This window comes from Sphaeramia orbicularis, chromosome 24 (assembly GCF_902148855.1).
Source record: "Sphaeramia orbicularis chromosome 24, fSphaOr1.1, whole genome shotgun sequence".
NCBI classification, from domain to species: Eukaryota; Metazoa; Chordata; class Actinopteri; order Kurtiformes; family Apogonidae; genus Sphaeramia; species Sphaeramia orbicularis.
In genome coordinates this window covers 31,171,937-31,190,035 of record NC_043979.1, presented here as the reverse complement: position 1 = coordinate 31,190,035, position 18,099 = coordinate 31,171,937, and the positions used below count along the sequence as shown (strand labels likewise).

At 37.7% G+C, this 18,099-nt stretch overlaps 2 protein-coding genes across 4 annotated transcripts; both read left to right on the top strand.

Annotated features, from left to right (window-relative positions):
• Nucleotides 1-3,645: 3,645 nt before the first annotated feature.
• cnr1 (cannabinoid receptor 1) lies at nucleotides 3,646-8,178 on the top strand. 2 transcript variants are annotated; one of them, XM_030128445.1, is made up of 2 exons: nucleotides 3,646-4,276; nucleotides 5,097-8,178. In XM_030128445.1, exon 2 carries the CDS (start codon nucleotides 5,142-5,144, stop codon nucleotides 6,549-6,551), a length of 1,410 nt encoding a protein of 469 aa, XP_029984305.1. In that variant the 5' UTR covers nucleotides 3,646-4,276; nucleotides 5,097-5,141; the 3' UTR covers nucleotides 6,552-8,178. The 2 variants fall into 2 exon arrangements, with proteins under 2 accessions (XP_029984305.1, XP_029984303.1); XM_030128443.1 differs by having other exon boundaries at nucleotides 3,648-4,281.
• A 3,131-nt stretch (nucleotides 8,179-11,309) lies between these two features.
• On the top strand, nucleotides 11,310-17,434 carry akirin2 (akirin 2). Of its 2 annotated transcripts, XM_030128447.1 has the most exons (6): nucleotides 11,310-11,817; nucleotides 13,132-13,266; nucleotides 15,467-15,604; nucleotides 15,682-15,753; nucleotides 16,776-16,801; nucleotides 16,847-17,434. In XM_030128447.1, the coding sequence occupies exons 1-5, from the start codon at nucleotides 11,646-11,648 to the stop codon at nucleotides 16,784-16,786; spliced, it is 528 nt and encodes a 175-aa protein (XP_029984307.1). In that variant the 5' UTR covers nucleotides 11,310-11,645; the 3' UTR covers nucleotides 16,787-16,801; nucleotides 16,847-17,434. The 2 variants fall into 2 exon arrangements, with proteins under 2 accessions (XP_029984307.1, XP_029984306.1); XM_030128446.1 differs by having other exon boundaries at nucleotides 16,776-17,434.
• Nucleotides 17,435-18,099: the final 665 nt, after the last annotated feature.

Genomic DNA, 18,099 nt, shown 5'->3' with positions numbered 1-18,099 from the left:
CACAAAAGGTAATTTATCATTATGCACATAGCTAAAAAGGAGAACTGTGTGTGTCAGGTTACAAAAACATTCATTTCAGAGACATATTTAGACCCTGCCAGTTGCCAATCAAAATGGATATAAATACAAAACCACAATGCCGTGTTACCATATAGTAAGAAAACCCTGCACATTTCAACATGCTGTCAAAGACTCCAGTGAAATGCACCATTAAAAATCGGATTGTTATGGTAGTGCATTTTTGGCTCCGGGCCTATATATCTATTTTTTTCCACAGTCTATAAGAAGAAACAACTTCACAGCCCGGTACGATTCATATAGGAATATAGGAAACAAACAAAAAAAAAAAACACAAGAAGCAGAAGTTCACACGGAATGTTGAAAGCAGAAACAGTCTAAAGATTATCCACACTAAACCATGTGTGAACTAGAGCAGCCAATGGGAGCTTACCTCCTCTTAATAACACATGAGCTCCCATGAAAATGAGATTTGTGAAATTTAAGACAGGCTCAAAAATATCTCTAAATGCCGATACTATGTGAAGGTGCACTGCTGCCAGGCCAGAAAAAGAAAAATGGATTAGTATCGTGTTATAATGTGGAAATATCTTGTTATAGCATGAAAATAACTTGTGAAAATGTAAAATTTCTTGCTATCATATACAAGTATTGTGTTTGAATAGAAATATCTTTTGGTAAGATGAAAAGATCTTATTATAAGGTGAAAATATCTTGTGATAACATGAAAAATATAATGTTATGATAGGAAAATTATGTTGTCGTAAGGTGAAATTATCTATTTATACTGTGAAAATATTGTATTATAACATCAACTTACCTTGTTGTAACATAAAAGTTACCACAAAGTCCTGGTTTAAGGTGAAAATATCTTATGATAACACAAAAATATAATGTTACAACATAAATATATCTCATTATGACAAAAATAGTTTGTTAGAACATGAAAAGATCTTGTCATAAGGGGAATTTATCTTTTTTGATACCATGAAATTATGACGTATAACAAGAAAATACAATGTAACATGAAAATACCCGATTAGAAGCATAAAATATGTTGCTGTAATATGACAACATCTTCTTATATTGTTTTATTTTATTGCTATATCCATTTTATCATATTACAAAATGAAAATATCTTGTTATACCATAAAAATATCTTGGGTTAACTTGAATATGTTTAAATATTACAAACATATCTTGTGATAACATGAAAAATATAATGTTATGACAGGAAAATTATGTTGTCGTAAGGTGAAATTATCTATTTATACTGTGAAAATATTCTATTATAACCTAAACATACCTTGTAGTAACATGAAAGTTACAACAAAGTCCTGGTTTAAGGTGAAAATATCTTATGATAACACGAAAATATAATGTTACAACATAAATATATCTCATTATGACAAAAATAGTTAGTTAGAACATGAAAAGATCTTGTCATAAGGGGAATTTATCTTTTTTGATACCATGAAATTATGACGTATAACAAGAAAATACAATGTAACATGAAAATACCCTATTAGAAGCATAACAATATGTTGCTGTAATATGAAAACATCTTATTATATTGTTGCTTTATCCATATTATCATATTATAAAATGAAAATATCTTGTTAAATCATAAAAAATATCTTGTATTAGCTTGAATATGTTTAAATACAACAAATATATATTGTCATAACATGAAACTATGCTTGTTAAGACTGTATTGTCTTCTTTCTCGTCTGGTAGCCACATGGTTTATTAACAATCTGCTCATTTTGCCTTGCATTTCTATTTTTTTCTGTCTTCATCATCATAGATCATGCGTAAAATTAGCCTATTACTGCTGTATGACTCATTAATGATTCATATTATTATCAATAATAGGAAATGTTACCTAAATCATGTGGTTTTGCTCACATTTTCAGACACATAAAGTGAAAGAAAAGTGATTTTATTTTTATTTCAAAATCAACAAATGAGAATGTTTTTTTTTTCTTTGTTTTGCTTTATTTTCCTGGTCAGAAACAATAGATGCAACAGTTATAAAGGATGAAGCTTTCTCGCCTTTGTTAAACACATAATAAAATATTCCCTTTTGAACTTGCTTCCTCTCAGCAATAAAGTGAAACAGTGTTATTACTGAAATAAACAGCGTCTCTGTGAAAGACGCACAGGCGAAGCTACTTTACATCTGCTTTTTTACTCTTATTATTCATATTCTGAAATACATAAAAGCTAAAATCTAAAGTGAGTGCTTTAAAAATGTCACATTTGTTGTTTCTGACCATGAAAGTGTGGAGAAAAAAAAAAAAAGCCACAGGTAGCAGAGTCAACCATCTCTCTTTGCAGAAACCTCAAAAACTGATGCTCAGCAGAGGAGATAAAGAGTGTATGAGAGTGGAGTGTGTCTTCCAAGTGGCAAAACTGAAACTGTAGGGTCATTACTTTACACTCCTGGAACCCAGAGCAGAGATGTGAATCAGTGCAGTTACACTCCTGCACAATCTATCTTTGATGTTTCCTAGAAGAAGCCGTTTATCTGCCAGTTACTTTGCTGGAACCAGTCAGATAATACAGCTGAATATAGGGGTTTTCATCTTGGCCAGTTTTTCAGGTCTTGAATCAGTGTATGGAGCTTTTATCTCTATCTACTCCAGTAGATCATGACTGTAAATAAAATATTCTTCTTTGTTTGTAAAGATTAATGAGATTAGCTTTGGGGAGATTTGAAAGTAACTCAGCTGCTTACACTGACAACATGCCAACAGTCAATTTTGCCAAAATAAAGTGATAAATTCACAGAAATATGAGCCTTTAACTCCAGAAAATCCAGACATTTTTGCCATTTGCAGATTGCTAATGTCCTCTCATTCAGAGAAAAAGAACATTTTGTACATTTCAGACAAAGATGGCAGCACAGATGAGAGATTAACAACTACACCTAAGATAATGATTGAGGGATTAGTCTCAGTTCTGCTCCTAAGTGGCTCAAGGTTTTCATGTCCATGTCTGCAGAGGCAATCTCTGACCGCCAAATGTCTCGTTAATACAATATTCAGATTTTATCTTTGACAATGCATCCACTCAGCCCCTGCCTCTTCATCCACACAACTGATTTGTCATTGTGTGAGGCAGCGTGTGTAAAAGAAACACCACTATGATGTTTGCGTGTATATTGCCAAATGAATAAATGGAAATTAGATCATTCATAGTCAGTGAATTGAATCTGTTTTTATTAATGTCCGACAAAGGTCACATATTGTGAGTCATAACAGGATCTGACTTGATAATTTGGTAGAGTGTAATCTGACTGAATTTGCTGATAACCAGCTGGTCTGTAATGAGGAGGGAAATTCAGTCTTTTCAATGATGCATCAGATCCTGCAATTTATTCCCCTGTTGGATTTGCATGGACCAACTCTGTTTTTGGGACTTAGTAGAAAGGATTGGTACATCAGAGAATATAATGTGAAAAATAAGAGTCAAACAGGAGATTTTTAGTACATCCAAATGAGGTCTTCTGTGTAGATTTTTAAGATTCTCAATATTTGTTAATTATTCAGACAGTAAGCAGACGTGCACTGACTATGGATTAAATCTGCAAACCTCATCTGCGCTTTAAGGCTTTGCAATGAAACAACGGCCCAATCAGCACCTAAAAGTTCTATTTTCAGAGATGTTTGAAGACACATGCGCCAACGTGTCCTCACTGCATGTGCTGTTTTTTTGGGGGTTTTTGTTCGAGCACATCGTCTCCTAAGAAGAGCTTTGGGATTTCAGTTCAGATCCTTTTTATATAAGCCACCGCCACTGTTGGCTCCCTTGTTCCTATAGATGCACCGCACTTGACAGTTCCATGGGTTGGGCAGATGAAGCTATATGGAAACACGTGACCCAGCTTGAAGGAGCGGCGCTTCATAAGTGTGAAGAGACAGAGGAGGACTGGAGAGACGCTGGAGCAGCAGCAGCAGCAGCAGCAGGAGCAGCAGCAGGAGCAGGAGGAGCAGGAGCAGGAGAAGGAGAGCGTATCCAGAACGCAGGAGCGCACTCCAGGAGCGACACTTTACCAGACCCTATCAAAACTTAGAGCCGCGTTTATAACTTTAAAAAGAGCCTAACAATAATGAAAATATTGAGGATTTTATCCTAAAGCCCTGCACCCTGGTTCTCCTTCTTTTATGTAAGATCTGTGTTGGTTGGATGATGCACTTCTGACTTGGATTAACGCGCGGCGATAAAGGACGATTCTGCGCACTTGGAAAATTATGTAAGGTAAAGAAACATTTTTCACTTTAAAAACAACAAATTCCATATTTTGATCATGTTCTCCATACTTTTCAAAATTAATTAGATGTTTTATGCTACTTGTCCTGCAGAAAAGTCTGTTTATTTGATTCTAAAGGTGCGGGTTCGTGGATGTACGCACTGTACCTTCACCAAAAACAGACTGAAAGCTTTTGGAATCAGACTTAAATATTGTTCAAATAACTGCAGATTTGTGCATATATCAATTCTATGAAAAACAAAACCATTATGTTAGTGATCTTTATTGATAAATTACATTAGACCACTTACATTACATCATCCATCTGCTTAACGCTATTGCATATTATTTTAAATAACCTACAGGTTATCTACTATATCTTTACAGATATAGTTTATGTGCTATTGTAGAAAATGTACTCTAGATTTTGCTAAATATTAACCTTGTTTGTGAACCCACATAAAGTTCCGTTTTTATAGCCTTTTATTACCTTCATATACAGTAATCGCTCAGTGATGATATTATGTGTTGACGGGAAGAGGGTGCATGTCTCAGAATCTGTAAGAGCTCCAGGCTTGGAGGGTAGATGAGATTTATGTGCAAAAAAACTCTGAAAAGAAAAGAAATCCATCTGAAATTGTTCCAAACTATCAAAAAATGCATATATTGATATGAATATGCATGATGAGAGGCTTGTTGGCATTTTGAATTAAATGTGTGTAGGCTATTTGTTTTGCTGCAAAAATACAACATATACATAGGAATCTTTTTGAGGGTTTCATGTTAAAATAATGCGTCTGAAATGTTTGTTATCAATTCATAGGTTGACCAGACGTCTTAGACTGCAGTATTACCCTCAGACACAGCCATGAAGTCTGTGCTGGATGGTGTGGCCGACACCACCTTCCGGACTATCACATCTGGTTTACAGTATCTTGGCTCCAACGACGCTAACTATGACGACCCCATCAATAATGTAAACTTTAAGGGCAGTGTCTCCCTGCAGAAGCCCTTATCTGCTTTCCGCAGCAACTCTTTCCCAGATAAAGTACCTGCAGATGAGGAACTAATTTTCAAAGGTATTCCCTTCTACCCCACCAATGCTACAGACCTTTTCAACAATAGGAGCACAATCAGAGATGAGGCCAACAATATTCAGTGTGGGGAGAACTTTATGGACATGGAGTGCTTCATGATTCTGACTCCCAGCCAGCAGCTGGCTGTGGCTGTCATGTCTCTGACTTTGGGGACCTTCACAGTCCTGGAGAACTTGGTGGTGCTCTGCGTCATCCTGCAGTCCCGCACCCTGCGCTGCCGGCCTTCGTATCACTTCATCGGCAGCCTGGCTGTGGCTGACCTGCTGGGCAGTGTCATCTTCGTCTACAGCTTTCTGGACTTTCATGTTTTCCACAGGAAGGACAGCCCCAATGTTTTCCTCTTCAAGCTGGGTGGAGTCACAGCATCTTTCACAGCGTCTGTGGGGAGTCTTTTCCTCACTGCTATTGATCGCTACATCTCCATACACCGGCCTCTCGCCTACAGACGTATCGTGACACGGACCAAGGCTGTCATTGCCTTTTGTATGATGTGGACCATCTCCATCATCATCGCAGTGCTACCTCTGCTGGGCTGGAACTGTAAACGTCTCAATTCTGTTTGCTCAGACATATTCCCTCTGATTGATGAGACCTACCTGATGTTCTGGATCGGGGTGACCAGTGTACTGGTTCTTTTCATTATCTACGCCTACATTTACATCCTGTGGAAAGCCCATCATCATGCTGTGCGCATGCTGAGCCGTGCTTCTCAGAAGAGCCTTGTTGTATACTCAGCAGATGGGACTAAAGTGCAAACAACACGCCCAGAGCAGGCACGCATGGATATCCGCCTGGCCAAGACCCTAGTGCTTATCCTGGTAGTGCTGGTCATCTGCTGGGGCCCGTTGCTTGCTATAATGGTGTATGACCTCTTCTGGCGAATGGATGATGACATCAAGACAGTATTTGCATTCTGCAGCATGCTCTGCCTCCTCAATTCTACAGTCAACCCAATCATCTACGCCTTGAGGAGTAAGGACCTGCGGCACGCCTTCCTCAGCTCCTGCCACGCCTGCAGGGGCAGTGCCCAGCAGTTGGACAATAGCCTGGAGTCCGATTGCCAGAACAGAAATGCCAACATTTCTGCCAACAGGGCTGCAGAGAGCTGCGTGAAGACCACTGTGAAAATAGCCAAAGTAACAATGTCTGTATCCACTGAAACGTCTGCAGAAGCTGTCTAATTGGCTGTCAGAGGGGAAACTGTATAAATGTCATCTTCCCTAAACAAATCTAACACAACATTGCAGAAAAAAAAATCAGACCGTTCTGACTAACATCCTCTCATAGATGCTTTAGTGGTTGCATTATTTTATGTTAAAGTATGATTGTGCCAAAGTGCCAAATGGTATTGAACGGATGTAGAAAGGACTCACAATTTCAAAGAAATATCAGACTATCATAAGTCTGCTGTTTACCATAGACTTCATGATATTCGATTAGCGAAGGCATATTATATTTTTGTACTGTGAATTCAGGTTTTGAAACAATATCTCTTCATTTATGGGATAAGGGGCTACTGACATTTTTAATTCAAGAAGTTTGACTGTGTCATGTAGACTTTAACATGTGTCTTGCACCATAAAAATAACAAATCGCCTTGACTTTCTACAGGCTTCATGTACATGTTGCATAGAGACATTTCTACACGCAAAAGTTGAAATGACTCTGATTGTTCCTTTCTAATATTGCCATTAAACATGTCTTTTGTACTTCTGACATGATACTTCTTCTGACAACACTCAGTGAGTGGCAAATATGTAAAAAGATTTTAAAAAATAAATAAATAAAAAAGACAATGGAGTCATGCTAAAATTAAAATAGAAAACAAAAAGCAATTTACAGCCATCACAAATGAACTCAAATAAGATGGAGGTAAATGGATTCACAGCTTGAGTTTGTGACTAATCCACCTAATATTTGAAATGGCATTTTCTGTGGCAGAGTGACAGTTGTCCCTGATGTCCATTTCTTTACTCGCTAGCCGTTAAACCTTTAGAGTAATGTGTCTTTGTTCCAGTGTATACCTAACAACTGTACAGTGTTTTCTCGCAAAAATAGTGTTTGAATTGACTCATTCAGCTACAGCCGAACACATCGAGCTTCTGGCCAAAGCTTGAACATGCTCATCAAAACTGGATTAGGATACAGTGTGCTGGTCACCACTGTAACCGATGTGGGTTTGACTATAGCTGCTTTCATCAAATGTAGGATTTTACTCGATTCAGCTCTGTATGTATGTGTGGTATCTTGTGACTTGGTGATATATTTCCAACCCCCGGCCTTTTCTCATTGCAGTGAGTGTTTTAGTGCTACTGTTGCAACGGGGCATCATTTTGGAAAATAAAAGCAACCCATGCACAGGCCTAGTGAAGTACTTTTGGCGTAACTCTAAATACAAATATGTCTGCTGTTTACTCATCTAAACAAACAAACAGGGGGCTTTTTATTAGCTGGTAACTTGAATGGAAGTGTGTATGCATTATGTAGAGAATCGACAACTGACCTAACAAAAGAATCTGGGAATATGTGATTTTCTAATAGATGATGTAGTACTTTTAATCTAGAAATCTCACAGCACAATTGTTCTGTAGACATTTATCTTGGTGTAAAGTTATCCAGACAGCTGTTTATCAGTATGCTTTGCTGCCTCTTGTATTAGTGAGTATTGAAGATCAAAATGTCAACTGTCAAGTGGCTTCTGTACAGTGGTGGCATAATGAGGAATCTATGACTTAAAAATCACAGTCAGTCAAGTGTTTTTAGTATTGCTGTTTTCAAACTTTTGAATAAAGTCGCAGCTGGTTGTCATTCTGCCTGCAGTTATTTGATTGACCGCTCGATAACGGGAAACGGTAGCCTCACAGTACATTTTGTTTTATTCATTCAGCAATGACTGATTCCAGACAAAGCAGCGAACAAGAAGTGGAGGCCAAGCCCTGCTGAGCTAAAGCAACACAAAACCAACAGTAATGTTGTACTGCCCTCTTGTGGTGCATCTTCCAAATCAGTTGCAGCCTCATTGCTTCATGTGGCCTCGTCTTTTCAATTTGCATATATTACTCACAAAACAGACATATTTCAAGGATCAGGTTTGACGGCATGCTTTGATGGAAACATCTGCTGTAGCTTTAGAGACAGGCAAGGAAACAGCAACATCTGCTTGCACTGATGTCAATAGGATTTTGTTTGCCATGGTTGTTTGAGGGCTAAGAAACTGACTGACTCAACCATGTGTGAAAAGATTCAGTTATCAACACAAAAAACAAAAATTTACAGGATTTGTGGTGATCATCAGTAAGTCATGGATAGAGGAAAATAACTCTCGATGCTTTATTTTCAGGAAGGCTGCAAGATTATCTCTGGCCAGTAATTTTCTGGCTACAATCAAGTTAACTGATTAAACTAAAATGGGCTGAGCAACGTTAACCTTGTGAAAGTAAATGATCAACAGCTTCTGCCCAGTGGGGTGGGGGTGGGGGTGGGGGGGGTTGACCCAGCTCATTAGCCTGACTGATGGATTTGCATAAACTGAGTTCAATTTATTCAAAACAGGGAATCAATCTACTGTAATTACAAAAGAACCAGAAGATGAAGTGACTGTGATTTTGGAGCAGATTCAATTCCAGTGTCATAAATCACAGATTCACTTCAAATTCTCTGTCTACCCTCAGTTTGATGAGGGTAAACTTCCTTCAAAAACTTCAATGAAAGCTCAAGTAAAGCCATAAAGGAGGGATCCCTCTCCCAATACAGACCAGAATATCAAACTAATTACATGCAAAAATGTATACATGCAATGGAATGTACAGTAAAGGGAATATAGCTGGTATGGCGATGAGCAGCATTCAAGCACCATCTGCACAGAAGACCTCGACAAAAAAGGACAAGCCATCCAGACGTTCAGGAGACTCATTACACAACATGCCATTCACATAGACAGAAGAATGACACATACTCAGAGAGACAGAGATAAATACATGAAACCAACAGGCAGCGATCCAATTCAGGCATCCTGGGTAAAAGACAGGGCTAGAGAAAATGGAGAGAGAGACCGCAAATGACACATGGTCTAGGAGCATGTGTTAAGACAAAGAAACAGAGTAGAACACAGGTGTCAAACATGCGGCCCACCAAAGGTTCCAATCCGGCTCGCAGGATGAATTTGCAAAGTGCAAGTTAGGATATCGAACTCAAAAATAATATCATAATAACCTATAAATAATGACAACACCATTTTTTTCTCTTTGATTTAGTGCAAAAAACATTACATTATGAAAATTTTACATGAACAAACTATCCTTTAACAATAAAATGTGAATAACCTGAACAAATATGAACAACCTGAAATGTCTAAAGAAACTTAAGTGGAATTTTAACAATATTCTGCCTGTTATTAAATGTTTTGTGCGTTTGTAGATCTGATCTGTAATGCACATGTATAAATGATAAGTCGAGGGATAATATTGATAAAATTGTACTTATATTTCTTAACAAATTCCATTTTTTTTCAGGTTATTCACATCCTTTTTGTTTGGATTGTTTGGAAATGTAAATATTGGCATAATTGAATGTTATTTTTTGAACTAAAACAATTTGGAGTTGTCATTATTTATTGGCTATCATGCTATTATTGTACCGGTCTGGTCCACTTCAGATTAAATTGGGCTGAATGTGGCCCCCAGAAGAAAATGAGTTTGACACCCCTGGAGTAGAACAATGCTTTGGCTTTGAAAACCCGTGGAGCATACAGAAGATGTAATGTATCTTGTTAGCAGGGCGCTCACAGTCTCATTATATTTTACAGCTCATTGAGACTAGTCTGAACCCACTACATGGATAATTTAGGAATTTAGTTGAATGTTACGACACACATGAGGATCCATTTTGGGGGATTTTTAAAAGCTCCACTATAGTCTGATGTTTGGACTTGAATTAGTCTTGGTCAAGGTGTGGTTCCTTATCACAAAATTGCCACTTACAGTGACTTGTTAATTAATGCAAAAGAGACAGACACTCATAGCATAAATTATACCCAAACTACTTTAAATTAGGAAAAATTAAGAAAAAATTAGGTTCTCCCACTCACTCAAATGCAGCCATCATGGATATTAAGTACTCTTGGCTTCATAGTAAGTGTGTAGCTTCGATGCCACACCGCCTCCTCCATTAGAGCTGAGAATACAACTGTGTACAGTAGTAAAGGAACTGGTACAAATATTACAGGAAATGTTGTAACCTACAAAAGACTGCAAGACAGTTGAGTTAATCATCATTCGTTCGGTAATAAATCTATTTTTCAACAGGGAGGTGACTAAATCAGTATTTGCAAAGGAATGGCAGGTATATGGCTAGCTCCAGTGGTTGAATGTAACAAAATACTTTTACTCAACTATTGTACTTGAAAGCTGAAGATTTCCATTTTTTGCAGCTTTATACTAATGCTTCCTTTCTACTTCAGGGGCAGATCTTCACCGCATGTCCCACAGCTTTAGAAACTTTTCATATTATAAGAACATCAGGAGGATATTTTAGTCTTTCCTGATATGCAACATACACATTAATGTAGCAGTAATAAAATCAATTACATGGTAATGGTACAACACTGACACACACTATTTTACTGCATTACTTTTTATACTCTAAAGTCAACTTTGTTTTTTTTTTTTATATTCGTTCATATTAGATTTAATATTGTTACTGAGAATATTTATCAAATACATTTTTTCTATTTGATTTAATAATTAATTGATTGTGAAACTTCACGTCGCGGTTTGAGGGGATTATGTCGTCAACCAAAACAAATTTAAAAAGACGATAATTTCTGCGTGTTCGGGAAATGTAGTCTTTGTGCTGATAAAATGGCAGGCAAGACTTGATACAAAAACTACAACTACCAGGTAGAGGTAAGTCTCTTGCGCATGCGGACACTAGATAAGAGGTAAAGCGTAAGTGATAGTCCACTGAGCTGTTGTACGGATCTGTTAGTAATAAGACTTTTAAATCTGCCATCATCCGATTTGTAGATTGCGTTTAACCTATACTTTTTGATTCGATTAATATCAGCATATACTCTTTAGTGGATATAATACGAGATTTAGCGACAGAACGCTCCTAGAGAGTAAAGAGATCTGCATTTGTTCGTACCCCGGAATCGCTGCTGCCGTTCATCCTAGCTAACGTTAGCTAGCATTAGCAGCGCAGACCGGGGCCCAGGTCAGTGGTGAGCGGTGATTTAGGTTTTTTTTTACTGTAACATTTTGACACATTTCGTTAGAATGGCTTGTGGGGCTACTCTGAAAAGGACTATGGATTTTGATCCACTCATGAACTCTACTTCACCCAAACGAAGGAGGTGCGCTCCGATCATGTCTCCGGTGTCTTCGCCACAGAAATATCTGCGTATGGAACCGTCACCTTTCGGGGAAGTGTCATCCAGACTCACCACAGGTAGGAATTCATTTATTTTTAACCCCAGTGCCAATATTCATGCGATCAAATCAGGCAGCTTTGCAAAATGGTCGTCGATTGAAGCTTACGTCCTGTTACCGGTCTATAAAGGAAACAACTGTCCAAACGCACTTCGTTTAATTTCTATGAATACAGTTTTAGGCCTTATGTTGGTTAATATACGATATTTGTTGATCTGTTATAAAGCAAACCATGGTAATTTGGTGAACATTTAATCATTACTTCCTGCTAATCTACTTTTTCGTAATTGTAGGATGGCATTCCAAAAGTAATAGGATAATAAATTATGATAATAGTAGGAAGTGCTCCTTATAGTTGCTTTGCATTATTTTTTTTGGTCGTTCTAGAACACATACTCTGTTGGAATACTCCAATCAATGGGGGAGTAAGTTCTCCCAGTATTACTGTTTGCAAAGTTCCCCTACAATATGAATCCACAGCTCTTTTGGAAAAGCTAATCAACCCATCTCTCACCCTAAAAATGCATTATAAGTGTGATATCAACTGTCTCCAACTTTATTGGAAACTAGATGAGCTAACTCGTGAACCAAACATTTAATGTAAAGTAGAATCTGAATCACTGAATATCACAATCATTAAAGATGGTCCTACATATCATAGTGCCTGTTAAAAAGAGAAAAGTAGAAGAAGTTAGAGGAATTTGTAGACCTTGCAATGATGTTTCCCTTCAAAGTTAGTACTGGCAGTAAAGAATCTTGATATTGGTCAATGCTAACATGTATCTTCTGTTTTGGTACTTGTTGTGTTAACTCCATGTTCAATTTGTATGCAATGATGGCCTTGGGTTCCATATGACAAATGTATGCAATAACATAAATATTGCACACAAGATTATGATTAACTCCAAAATGTTGTGAATCCATGGATCTGTCTGGTAGTTATTCCCCTTGGGTTCAGATGCATCTTTTAACAGTTAAATGGAAGTGAAACTTAGTGTTTCCAGGAAGTCTAATTTCAAACAGATTTAAATAATGGAGGAGAATGTGTGTGCAGGAAATGTAGTCTCATGAAATGGTTGGTGCTACTGAATATAAAACTAAAAGTACCACTATTGGATCTACATGTTACACAGAATTTCAACAGTTGATGTGGAAAGTCTTGCAAAGTGTGTAGGGTAGTTTTAATCATCATTACATTCTAATCTCTAAATCATACAATAATGAGACCATTCAGTTGTGTTGTCAGTTTGCATTGTTTCCATATGGGTACAGTTTCCCCTTACGTGATTTAACAAATGTTTATTTCTTTGCTTCAAACTTATGTCTGTTTCAGAGCAAATATTACACAACATTAAACAGGAGTACAAGCGGCTGCAGAAAAGACGACACCTGGACAGTACTTTTCAGCAGGCAGATGGCTGCTGTCCTGTGGACCTGCAGAGCATCCACAGTGGAGCTGCCATTTCAGGTATCTACAAACATTACATCCTAATGAGGATGTTGACTGGTTGTTTAATGCACCAGCCTTCTGTTTTAGCTGAAAAAAATTGTGGGCTGTAAACTACCAACAGGGACATGGAGCCACATGAATACTAATTCTGATTTAGACTGGCATCAGTGCTTTGTTTTCTCTTTGTGGATTCAATTCCTGTTCATGCCTTGCATTAACATGTCCACAGCCCCAAGTTAGTCAGTTCACACTTGACATTAGAATGCATCTCCACATGCTTCCTGAGTGATCCCTTGTGACTCAATCTCACTTCCCTGCTATGTATGCAAATAAACATCCCACTTCCATATGCAAAGAGCATAAGCAGTGTTTATCTTTTAAGAATGTTGCATGTATAATACAACACAATGTCTCATTAACAGCTTTAAAGAATATTGCTAAAATTTTGCACACATACTTACTTGGTTGCAGTCGTAATTGCCTGGTCTTGTTAACTGGCTGGAAGCAGCAGAGCATTTCCTATGCCTAGTCTGCTGGAAACTAAAAGTAGTAATTAAAACGACACACTGGGTTTGCTCCAGTCAAATTCCCCTAGCTGATGCATACATAAAACACCTCTATGCACCTTTCACTGATATATCAGACCCAGACTGAGGTCTGTGGCTCTCTTTAGACCTGACATAAACTTACCCTTTTTGTCATGATCCAGTCTCAACTGGACAGCTTTAAGTCTGGCTGTTGACACAGATTTGACTTTGCTGCTCTGTCTAGAAGATATATCTGTAAATCATATCTGTAAACATGGCACAGTCTTCCATTCCAAGTTGAACAGGCTGGATTTATAGTGTTTCTTTGCAAATTTAATACACTACTCTGCGCCAGCTGTTGGGGTGTAATGTTTTCTTGCCCGGTAGCTTGAATCAATCACTTTTCCACAAGTTCAACTTTGACCATTCCCTTTGTTTTTATTACCTACCATGCATGCCATGCTTTAGTGGAGATATAATCTTTAGGTGGAAGTGAAACACATTAGTGTAACACATTAGTGAAATGCTTAAGGATGGTTTTTTTTTTTTTTTTAAATTCACTTTTTTATTGACATTCTGCATCAATTTTGATAAAGATATTCATTTTAAATGTCATCAACAGTATATTAGTATTAATGTCCCATTTTTTTTAACAATGAAACAAACAAAAAGAACATTAACAAGTAGGGAGTGAATTGCAGTTATTGCATTTACTATATCTAATCTTCTACACAAAAATAAAAGCATCAAAGTCCGGTCTGCGTGGCATGATGTATTCCATCCAAAATGCTTAAGGATTATGCCAACTGTAGATACACTCTCATGCATGGAGGGAAAAAAAGTGGCAGAGCATCATTCCATAGTGCCCTCAGGCATGACAACACATTTTATAGATAATCTTTGAGCGGATTGAAAAGATCAGACACCTGTTAAGCATTTTACAAAAATGCAATGCTACATGGATAATATCAGCTGACTCAACACTCCTTCAATCCATTCGACAATACGCCTGTGCAGACTATGTTGAGAGAAAGTGTACACAGGTGGCTCAGACCACCTCTGAATGCATCACCAGAGATGAGATCTCAGTGTGTGCTGTGTTTTGGTTTCATTCTCGTCTATACTTTAATGCATGTTTATGCCACATCTCAACAGCACCTGAGGGACTGGATTTCAGTGTGTCCTTGGTGCATTTGCATCTTTACTTGGAGCTGACTGTTGGATTTAGTTGACATTAGATATGTTAACGCTTTGTGTGAACAAGACTATAGTCACTTCTTAACATTGATTCTTGGGCATAAAAGCCTCTGGATGTTTTTTCAGTGTTTGAGTGTGATCCAGGCTCCAAAGAAGAATATTACCTTTGAGAAGCCTTTGTCAGTTTTCTGTTTTTCTACATGAATTTTTTTGCATCACATGTTGCTGTTTCCTCAACAAAGAAAGTGTCAACATTCAGATGTAGTTCTGCCAGTGTGTAGTGAAAAGGAAAGCACTTGGAACTTTAATTTTGAGCGCAGGATCAATTTGACAGATTTATATTCCAGTGCTAGGCAGTACTCCGTAAATTGCATGCACAAAAGGTTGTTTTGTACTCAAAGCACCTCTTAACTCCCAGTGTAGATAATAGGGATAGACTAGAGGAACAAGGTAATTTGCATTTTCATTAATTGCGATACTGATTCTGCTCACAGGTGCATCATCTCCCACTAGGAAAGAGCAGCCGTTATTTTCCCTCAGACAGGTTGGGATGATCTGTGAAAGACTACTGAAGGAGCGAGAGGATAAAATTCGTGAAGAGTACGACGAGATCCTGACGACAAAGCTTGCAGGTATGTGGTATTGTAAATGTAAAGCAATCTTCAGCACAGTAGTGAGCAGCCACACTGAATTACTTTCCTTCCAACAGAGCAATATGACGCCTTTGTCAAGTTCACACATGATCAACTCATGCGAAGATTTGGAGAGCAGCCTGCTAGCTGTGAGTAAACGTATTCGTTATTATTTGCTATTAAAGGTCTGGTCACGTGAGCATGCTGTGAGAATAAAGGGATTTTAATGCTTAAAGAGAGTGCCTTGGAGTTTTCTTCCTGTTTATCTACTTTTTGATCCCTTTTCCAAAGAGTACCTCAAACAAACTCCTTTTTTTTGGGTCCTAGAAGCATTCGTTACCATGATGTTTTGTTATGTGCTGTTGTTGAAGATCATTTATGACCTGTGCAGACATGTAAGACTAGAGTTTTTAGTAGAGTCTTGTCATCTGCGCTGACCTTAACCAGATCTAATAAATTTAACTGCCTGGTTTTTTCATCCCCATTTTAAATTAATTAATTACATTTTTTATTATATCCCAGAAGTAGATTATCATAGTGCTTTGGTCTTAACTGCAACTTCGCAAAACTTCAAATCTAACCATGAGCTTTTCACCAAAGCACTTATATTTTATATTTTCCCCTTCATCGCCGCAGTAGAAAATCTGTTTCACTCCAACACTTCGTCCCTCGACACAAACTCCTATAAATCAGACTGACAATTCAACTGCAGCATAACATCACTGAACTGAAACTGGAAAAATAACCAGTCACAGTGACAACATGTATCAAGTCAAAAGGGAGTTTTTAAGTTTTACTGGCTTTGTGTTTTTGCTTATTGGAGGTTTATCAGATGAGCACAAAGTAGAGATGGGAATATGTGAACATTTTGTTTCTTAAATAGCTCTTGGAACTGAAATCCTCTTCTAAATGTCTCTAGTACTTTGCATTTTGCATTTGTTTGTAATTTAGAGCTTCATTTCCCAGCTCTGCTGTGGGGTTTGGACTCAGACCACCTCCTCTAATCTGTCTTTGTGTGGTTGTTTTGGTCCAGATCAAGGAGAAAAATGAACCAAAATTAGATTTTTTTTTTTGTCAAAATACCATAAAACATACAACTGGCCTATTTTAAAAGTTTTTTCCTCCTCTTCAGATGTTCTAATTCTTTGTTTCTCCTCCTTTCCCTCCACAGATGTTTCCTGAGTGTCAGCGTTTTATTCGGGGAGGGGGGGATAACATTTGCTGCAAGCTCCTCGGGGGGACTCGGTGGATCTAGTCGGACTTTCCTCCTAGCTGTGCCATATCGCCTCTGTGTGGACTCGTGCCTCGGGCATCAGTCAGTGTGATCCACGTTTCCTGTTCGCAGAGTTGGGAGGGCTTCCTGCTGCCAACCTTTTAGGGCTCTCTGTGACTCTACCAGTGGCCTCTTAACTGCCGTGTCAATATTTATTTGGATTTGATGCCTTCTTAAAAGGCTGACTGCCACCATACACTTGGCCTTTTTTTTTGTTTTGTTTTTATTTTTGTCTGATTCAGTTATCTCTCAGAGAGGATGTTAGCTATGCAGCTTCTCTTTATGTACATTTTAAAAAGGGATTGGACGTACGTGAGTGGACAAATCCAAAGCCTTCAGACAGGACTCCAGCAGCACACGTCAAGGCTTTTTTCAGCATTGTTTTAATCTGTACTGGCATATACTGCTATTACGTTTATATACACTGTATTTTTATTTTTTTTTGCTTGACTTTTGTTCATTGTACCAAAATTTCAGAATTTTATTTGCTGTAGTTACAATGGGGCTTTAATTCAACAAAAGCTTACAAATAAAGTCTTTACACAAATGTGTTTGCATTCTTGGGTGTGTGTGTTTTGAAGCATCATAACTGAAAGTTTTTTTCTGTGCATTAAAAAATGACTGCTGAATGTGCAGTAGTGCAACATAAATACTCAAATACAATTTTTACCTCCGCCAAGGAGGTTATGTTTTTGCCAGGGTTTGCTTGTCTGTCTGTTTTTGTCTGTCCGGTAGTGTGCAACATAACTCAAAAAGTTATGGACAGATTTTGATGAAATTTTCAGGGTTTGTTGGAAATGGGATAAGGAAGAAATGATTAACTTTTGGGGGTGATCGGGGGTGGGGGGGCCCACTGATCACCCTTGGTGGAGGTCTGCGCTCTCCGAGTGCCTCTAGTTTTGAAATAAAATATATTTTTTCCTTTTACTCTACATTTCAGCTGCAAATCTTGTCCCTTTTACCCCACTACATGCTACTAACAGGTTAATAATTTGTGCTTTTATATAATTAGATGGTTATTGCTCAGTATTTTGCAAGTAAAAAAACCTGAAAAAGTTATTTCCCACTTTAGATATTCCTCTACAGGAGATAAATGTTGGAAATTAACTTAAAATTGAAAATTATTTTATTGCTGTTTGAGCTGGACAAACTAACCTTAGGAGTTATGAGTTTAAGCTCCATTATTTTTTTGAGAAAATTGGTGTTTTAAGGTTCATTACCA